General features: G+C 40.8%; 2 protein-coding genes across 2 annotated transcripts; both read right to left on the reverse strand.

Moving 5' to 3' along the window:
- Positions 1-438: 438 nt before the first annotated feature.
- On the reverse strand, positions 439-1,377 carry LOC134487320 (olfactory receptor 5AP2-like). Its single transcript, XM_063289054.1, has one exon. The coding sequence runs from the start codon at positions 1,375-1,377 to the stop codon at positions 439-441; it is 939 nt and encodes a 312-aa protein (XP_063145124.1).
- A 6,196-nt stretch (positions 1,378-7,573) lies between these two features.
- On the reverse strand, positions 7,574-8,518 carry LOC134502709 (olfactory receptor 10T2-like). The gene has a single exon (XM_063311217.1). It carries the CDS (start codon positions 8,516-8,518, stop codon positions 7,574-7,576), a length of 945 nt encoding a protein of 314 aa, XP_063167287.1.
- Positions 8,519-9,153: the final 635 nt, after the last annotated feature.

The raw sequence follows: 9,153 nt of genomic DNA on the forward strand, positions 1-9,153 counted from the left end.
TACATCTTGCACTTTACCAATAACTGATAGAGACATTCCATACTTCTACCCACTGCAGTGACAATCAAATAAAAAGGAATTTTAAATCTGAATTACGTTGAAATGGAGATTCCACCTAAACTTTGTTTCATGATCTAATGGTTTCCCCTCACACATTCTTCTGCACTTCAATGTTACTGTACAGGGAAAACATTCAGATGTAATTTTATTCGTTTTGTTTTAACAAAAAACAATTATCCTTCTTTTAGATCAATTTACAAAGACATTGTCCTTTTACTTTTACCTTTATTTTTATCTACCCTTTGGGTAACTTACATGCAATTTCAGCTCTTTCCTCACCTGCTCATAATTCTAACAAGCATTCAACAGCATTTTTCTCGGAGAACAAGCAACTATGATTTTGTTTTTAAAACAAAGGAAGTAATATTTATACTATTTTTACTTCAGGAATGTTATCTTGTCAAGCATTCTGCTAATTGCATCCTTCACCTCTCTGTTCCGCAGACTATAGATGAGTGGATTAAGGGAGGAGATGACAAGAGTATAAAACACGGATATGATTTTGTCTTTATCTGTTGAGAAATTGGAGCCAGGTCGTATATACATGAAGATGATGGTTCCAAAGAAAATGGTCACCGTGGTCAGATGGGAGGCACAGGTGGAGAAGGCTTTATATCTTCCCTGGGCAGAGCTGATCTTCAGGATGGCAGCAACAATGGCCATGTAGGAAATCAAAACAGTCAGAGAAGTTGTCAGTGCAATGGCCATGGATAAAACGAAATGCACAAAGTGAACGATATGGGTATCTGAACAGGACAATTGAAGCAGTGGAGGAACATCACAGAAAAAATGATTAATTATATTCTTTGAGCCACAGAAATTCATTTTAAAAATAAATATGGTCTGGACTGTTGAACTGGCAAAGCCACAGGCATAGGCAGCTATGACTAACAGGATGCAGAACTTCTTTGACATGACCGCAAAATAGAGCAGTGGGTTGCAGATTGCTGTGAAGCGATCGTATGCCATCACAGCCAGAAGGCAACCTTCAGTGGTCACAAAGATGGCAAAAAAGAAGAATTGCGTGGTGCATCCTGCAAAGGAAATGGTTGAATGTTCTACCAAAAACGTGGCCAGCAATTTGGGGCCAATTGCGGTAGAATAACCAATATCTACAATGGAGAGATTTCTAAGGAAGAAGTACATTGGGGTGTGAAGCCTGGCATCAATTCTCGTTAGAATGATTATCCCCATGTTTCCCACCAGCGTGATCAGATAGATGACCAGGAAGAAGATGAAGAGGGGGATCTGAAGCTCTGGGTGGTCCATGAATCCAACAAGGATGAACTCAGTCAGAGTGGTTTGATTTGTCTGCATTGTTTATTTCCCTCTAATAGAATAAAAAAGAAGGAAAACCTTATAGCAGAATAACGGTTGGGTTGTCTTAGAATGCCCAAGGCAGAACCCCAAACTAACAAGGAACAGTTTGCTTGGGAAGCATGCATGTTCACCACTGTATTATGGGTTCTTGACAAATCAGCGCTTTTAAAAATACCCTGCAGTTTTTGGGAATGCGCACACTGTGATGTATGACTGTAGTGTCAATTAACAAAGAATGCATTCATTCCTACCATCATGTCCTTGCATATTCCAGGAAGCATGTCTGTGTGTGAAAGAATGTAGACTTCTTGCTAAAATGTATTTTTATTACATTCTGGTACTCTCCAAAGAAGCTCAGAGGGATCGATCAGTTGGCTTCTGTGGGTTTATAATTCTCTCCTACAACCCTCAACCATAAGCGTAATCCACTTTGGCAGGAAGTGTGCTGCGGAACAGTCATTGGCATCTAGTGGCTACTAAGCATTAATATTTATAGAACTTCCATCTGAAATTAATTCCAGTTTGTGAACCATGATCTTTACATTTAGAATTACATGTCAAAGTGGCTGATCAGCCTACACTACAGCCCTGTCCTGCAGCAGAGTCCCATCTAGTATTGTTTTTTCCAAGAAGAAATACATTTTAGTGGAATGCCAAGCTTATATCTAAACCTGCACTTTAGATTAACTGGATTCCAAAACTGGCAGCACCGGGGATACTTCCTGCAAGGTATTATTCCACTGGCAGCAAGATATCTTCACATTCATAGGTGAGGTTGTGGTGACTACCCTTGACCAGGGCAGTGTATTTGTGGTCCATTTGAACATAAATATATTTGCTATACCGCAAGTAATATAGATTAACTTAAGAGATACTTTGAGTAACCCATTGCCTCAATGCACAAATAATAAGATGACCCACTACATTCTGTACTACTAAGTTGGAAGAAAGAAGGAAGCAACTGTTGACTCACGGACTTCATTTTGCATTTCTGCATCTCACGTACTACAAGAGATGTAATTGTCACCAAGCATCATGAAGAAACTTCTGGAGTTTGGGAGACAAGAGAATTCTAAACAAAACACAAATTAATATTTTTACATCAGAACAGCTGAGCATTCCTATATCTCTCTGCAAAGATATGATGAAGATGGGGATTAACAGTATATTTGGTTAATTAGAAGTGCTTAATTAAAGAACTTACCAGATTACTATAGAAGTCAATATTCCATTTCCAAAGACGAAAGATGAAAGATTTGGAGAGAATTGCTCATTTTATACTGTGTTTACCATTGGTTAAAACCAAGTCCATGAAACCCTCAGTTGAAATAATCACGTATCATGAAAATATTCGGTATGGCCTCTTGGCAAAATGCACCTGAGGATGTACTGGGAATTCTTATTTCCACTGTACAGTTGCAGTGCATAATTAGTTCACACTTCCATTGCAATTTACTAAGAAACCTCATTGTGTGCTTTGATCTCTTTTATTTTACACATTAACTTGGAGACTGAGGAAGCTAAAGATTAAAGGACCTCAATCATACTCGGAAAGCATGAGCAATGAAGCCAAACCAACCATGGCAAAGTAGTCAAGATACCTGTTTTTAAATGATGCAGGATTGACAATCCAACGTTGCATGTCAGACATAGTCTGTCCAAAGATGAACTGACAACATGGTGGTTTTGCTTTCCACCCAAATGTTCCTGGTTACTATTTTCCTATCTGTGCACATCTTTGGTTTCCATCTTTATTCTACTGGCCCTACTGGTGAGAAAGATGGGTTGATGGTGCTGAAGGAAGACTGTTCCACCTGAAGCTTCACACTGTTATAGTAGCTGAGCAGAAAGGTCAGGGCCTTTTCTGTCCATGTCCTTCCCCCTTCTCAAACCTTTTTCTTGGATTAATGTTCATTCCCAGATTACAAGTATTAATAATCTGGAGAGCTCATAAAGGTTAGGGATGTGTATATAAAGTTTAGAAGGAACTAGTCAGTAAGGGGGTGTGGTGGGTCAGCGGTTAGGATGCCAGGCTTGTCAACTGGGAGGTTGCAAGTTCAGCGGTTCGAGACCTGAGCACCGTGTGATGGAGTGAGCTCCCGCTCTCACCCCAGTTCTTGCCAACCTAGCAATTCGAAAGCATGCAAGTGCGAGTAGATAAATAGGTACTGCTTTGGCGGGAAGGTGACAGCGTTCCGTGACTGTCATGCTGGCCACGTGACCATGGATGTGTCTTTGGACAACGCTGGCTCTTCGGCCATGAAACAGAGATGAGCACCGCCCCCTAGTGTTGGACACGACTAAACGGGAACCTTTACCTTTTACCTTTAGTCAGTAAGATACTGAACTGTTTTGAAAACTTGTGGCCTAGTTATTCCCTAATGGTACGTGCCTTTTCCAATTCTCTCTCTGATTTGCATTTTTATTAGAGAATCTGCAAAAGGTACCTGAGCTCTCTTTGCGTGTAGTCTTTGGTCCTCCATCTGCTCATGATGAGTGGCTCCTCACTCTTTTGGGAGGTTCTGAAACGAAGTCTCGAAAGAACTCTGCCATCCACAGCCTCTGCTTGCTTTCTCATAGGCTTTCCACATTTAAAGTAATTTCCTCCAGTATATTCACTGAATCATAGTGGTGGTGGATAAATGAGAACATCCTGCCCCTTCTGTTGAGCCAGACGGTCATCCCTGGGCTCAAGGGGGCAGTTTGCAAAGGCCCAGCAGCAAGAAGAGAAGGGGAGGAGGAAGACTCAGATTAATTTCAATCTTGTAAGAAAAACACCACTTTCAGGCCTGTCTTGATGGAATGATTTGTCAAATCACCTTTGAATTAAATCACTGCATCAGCATTTTAACTCCCGTCTTAATTTTCCAATGGTTGCTCTGACTGTGTGCACTTTTTGATCCAGACTACACAAAAGTAAACTGGGGTCTCAGACCACAAAACCTATTGACATTTTCTCCAGCTCTTCAGGGAGGGGCCAGTGTATCATCCTGCCTCTGCCTCTGCCTCCTTTTCTGCTTTTAAACTGGGAATTAAGAGCAAGGCCAAATGGAAAAAATAACAGCTTTGCATTGCCATTGTTAGAAAAGGCATAAGCGAAGAACTGTTAGTCACTCTGCAGGGGTTGAAGACTTTGAAGGTGTGTAGATTTTGGCCTCCAAGACAAAAAACTGGAAGCATAAAGGGCTGATTAAAACAGGATTTATGTTATTAGGAAATACACAGCAGCAGAGAATAGCGTGAATGAGTGTTGGGTTTAGAGAAGGGAACACTGGTTTCAAAAGTAAGTGTAAAGAGAGGGACAAGGAGGAGGCTCATCAAAATGGAGATCTGGCCTGAGGTAAATTGCCCATGAAAGAAATTGGGCAAGGGTTGGAGCACATCCAAACTAAAAGAACACACATTGAACTGCATACAGACGCCTGGTGTGCTGGATTTCCCTTCCTCAAATCTAGGATGACTTTCTCTATCTTGGAGTGGCCCTGCCTTAAAAGTTAGATTGTGAATCTATTAAGCATTAAATACATTTAAATATTTTTAAAAATGAATTATAATCAGGGCAAGGATTGTCTTGAGACATAATGACTATGTTCACTGGTTTGTTTATGCCTTAAAGTGTCATTTGGTTTGTTTATGGTTTATGGTTCAATATATTGTGGAATTCCAGAAAACAATGTAAGTCACTAACCAGGTTAAATCTGTTATGTGAATGCAGCCATAGTATTGCTTTCTTGTTTGTGTGTGTGCCTTAGAGTCCTGGCAACTGCCTGCACTAGTCTGAGTAGTTTTCTTGGTAAAGTGTTTTGGAAGTGGTTTGCCATTGCCTCCTTCCTAAGACTGAGAGAAAGTGACTGGCCCAAGGTCACCCAGCTGGCTTCATGGCTAAGTTGGGACTCGAACTCACATCTCCTGGATTCCTGTCTGATGCCTTAAACCACTATACCAAAATGGCTCTGTTGCTATTGGCTCACTATTAGGAAAGTTTATTAAATTCCCCACTCCCACTCAGTGTTATCAGGGTTCCCCAAACAGCCACCAAGCTCAGTAGAGGTGAACAAGTTGTGATACACACATCCCCACACTGTTCCAACCGACAGTTAAAGACCAAGTACAGTATATGATCAAGCAGAGGATGAATCTGAGATATAGTCACCCTTTGTGGTTTGAGAACAGGGGATTAAACGTGTCAGCCATTGTTTCAGCCTTCCAGAATGGTAGTTGTAATCTGCAGCACTTGAAGCATTTATAGTACTGACAAATGCATTCTACCTACAACTTTCACACTGAAGCTTTTCAGCTGCAGCCCTTAACTCCACAACCCCACTCAGGGTGATTGAATTTTTCTGTTTTTGTAGCATCTTGTTAATCAAGATTTCTGCAGCTTTCAACAGCTTGCACACTCTTCTGTGACCCTGCAGTTGGCTGTTTTAAAGTTATTTCTTGCTTTAGAGGAACATAGCTAACTTTTTTTTGTACATACCTGAAAATTCTCCCGGCAGGCCAAAATGTCAAGTAGCCTAGCAAATTTATTTATATAAAAGTCACTGCTCTTATAGCAAAAGTGTCATTGTACAGGAAATATGTGCTAGCTTAGTGCAGATAATTCATTTATGTTATTTTTTTATGGTCATTACATTTGTGCAGGCATTGATTTTCCATGTTACACACTCCGGGAATCATATCGACAAGTGAGAATTTAAATTCTTTATGACAGAAACAAAAAGGGTTTGCAGCATTGTTTACGAAAGGGCACATGTTTCATGATAAGGAGTTAGGGCATTTTTTAAAAAAAAGAGACACTGAGGCAGAGAAGTTGTGAGAAGATGAATTAATAAAGGAGAAAAAAAAGTGTAACGGGAAGAACAATAGATACATAGTCAAACATTTTTAACATTGTCTCTCATCTTACCGATTGGAATTAAAGTTGGATCCTGAGATGTCACTGTTATGTTCCCCTAACCATGGAAGGAACATGTGCTGGTAGTTCTTTTTATATGACATGTCACCATGATGATGCCCCCAGCTCATTCTCAACCCGTAATGGCTGTTTAAAATGGTCATTTTAGATACTGTAGTTTAAAAGTAAGGGTTTCTGCTTCTTCAACAGAGTTTTTGCTGTGGACACAACCTAGCCCATTTCCTAGATGATACAGTCAACGACACAGTCAGGAGCTGGGACCTGCTATTGGCCGCATTAAGTTGCTGCAAGCCTACTCCCAGACCTTTGGTCAGTGGGGACTGCCTTGTCACATTCGTTGGCCTGGGTTTCAGAAGATACTGGAGACCTATCTGCAGAGGCATCTCTCTGTGTAGCACCTGACTGGCCCCTTCTGAAACACTTGGGCTGGTCTTCTTTTAGGCACAGGCTTAATGCCCTTTTCAAAGGGTGCTAGACTTTTCAAGCATGGGCTTAGTGCTGCTAGATGTTTGCGGAAGAGGATTAGCACTGTCTTGAGGGAGTCTTGCACAGAAGTTCAACACAGCCAAGAAAGCTGCTGATTCTTTCACTAGCTAGTGTGTTAAACCCTTCATGCTGCTTCATGGACTACGTCTGGGTGCTGCTGCCACAGCTACTTGATGTTAGTCCAGCCATTCCCTTGCAGCATTGAGTGGATTTTAAAAAAAATACGTACATGCCCATGAAGAGAGTCTTGCAGCAGAAATGATTATATCATGGTGGACAGAAATAATGTTTATTGCCCAAGTACAAAACCATGAAAAGTTAGGCTGGCGAGCAAAACTATTTTGTTATTCAAAAGTAGGTCCAATCAACATCTAACATCACTCACAGAATGGGGCACTAAAATGAAAATGGAGGCCAGCAGAGGATTTTATTAGGAGAGGTTTTCCTTTTCCTCCAGGATGCGATTTTACAGGTTTTATTTCCAGGCTAAATAGCAGTTTCAGGGCATGTATGCGTACTTGTACTGTATGTTTGTAAAGTTGTTTGAGAGAGAAAGAATGGGATTTTTTGTTAACACCCTGGCAGAGAAAGAAAGTGTTAAACTTCATAAATCATATGCTCAACACTAACTTTGTTCTAAAGACTGTGCTTAAACATTGCACAATACCTGTCTATCTTCTCAATGGTCTCTGCTAAAGCCATTCCAGTATATGGCGGTGTCTTGCCTCTGAGCCTCCTCAGTTACTGCCTCCCCTTCCCATTAAATCAAATAAAAATCACCTCTTCTGTTTAGAGATTCTGAGAACAAAATGAATTCCTTAGCAATTTTTGAACTGATGATTTAACTTCCTTGTTCCTCAAGGTATAAATCAAAGGGTTCAGCAGAGGGGTTATAAAGACATAAACGGTTGAGATCCATGTGCCTTGATCTAGTGAGGAAGCTGACTTAGGTCTCAAATAGACAAAACAAGCACAGCTGAAGTGGGTGATCACCACAGTGAGATGGGAAGCACAGGTTGAGAAAGCTTTTTTCCTTCTCAAACTGGAGCAGATCCTTAGGATAGCAGAAATAATATAGAAGTATGAAATAGAGATCAGTAGGACTGTGCCCAGCAAAACCATGGCACATAAAAGAACTACCCCCAGATTAGTCAGGTAGGTATCAGCACAAGTCAGACTCAGCACCGGTGAAATATCACAGAAGAAATGTTGGATTCCATTTGGCCCACAAAAAGGCAACCTGAAAATAAGGATGCAAATAACTAGGGATATAAAGCATCCTGTTAGAAACGATGCAGCTACTAGTTTGATGCAAACCCTTATCTCCATCAGCACCTGGTACTGAAGTGGGTAGCAAATTGCTGCATACCGGTCATAAGACATAGCAACCAACAGGAAGCAGTTGTTTGCTCCCAAACTAAAGAAGCAAAACATCTGCGTAGCACATCCAAGCAAGGAAATGGACTGTCTGCCAGTCAACAGAGTCAGTAGCAGTTTGGGGATGGTGACAAATGTGGTACAAGTTTCTGAGACAGATAATGCAAAAAGTAAAAAGTACATTGGACAATGTAGAGTCCGGTCTAGCAATATGACTGTCATGATGGTGATGTTGAAGGCCAGGATGGTGCCATAGGTGAGGAAGAAAATCAGGAAAAGTAAAGTTGGTTTCTTTCCAAGGATGGAAAAGCCCAGCAAGAGAAAATCATTCACAGAGCTGTCATTGCTACTATTCATACTGGATGTAAAATTATCAGATCTAAAAGGAAAAGACGGGGAAGATTTATAAATTATAAGATGATCCCTCAACCTCAGATGAACCCAAATATGACCTGTTGCTTCAATTTAGGGTTTTCATAGAAAAAGCAAGAATGCATGAAACAGGCAGCCCACTATGTGTCAGCAGGGACATCAGGTATAATAGCTTTCCTTGTCTAGAAAATAATATAAGACACTGAGCAACGTACAGATGATCGACAATACCACCTTGCCCAAATTCTTCATATTTCCTGTTCATGGAGCTACTAGCCCCACCCACCCACCCACCCACCCATTTATAACATCCCTGCTTCAGTTATTTATGCAAACAATTTATTACTACCACTGATGCAATCTTGCACCTCATTTTTTTTTCTAAGTTGTAAAGCACACTGAAAAATAACATGATGAAGCTGAGCCCAACTTACACTAATTTCTCTCTTTTCAGCCTTTTAAAATGTAAACCTGGGGACAGAGTGATGCTTCCTACTCAGTGGCATCAATGCCACTGACCTCCATCCTGAAAAGATCCCTGGCGCTCCACTTCTTCTCAGATGGCTTCTCTTTCTCCACCACGCTTTATGAAATAACCCTTCCCAATTTGTCAGTGACAT

The sequence above is a fragment of the Candoia aspera genome, chromosome 1 (genome assembly GCF_035149785.1).
Source record: "Candoia aspera isolate rCanAsp1 chromosome 1, rCanAsp1.hap2, whole genome shotgun sequence".
Taxonomy (NCBI): Eukaryota; Metazoa; Chordata; class Lepidosauria; order Squamata; family Boidae; genus Candoia; species Candoia aspera.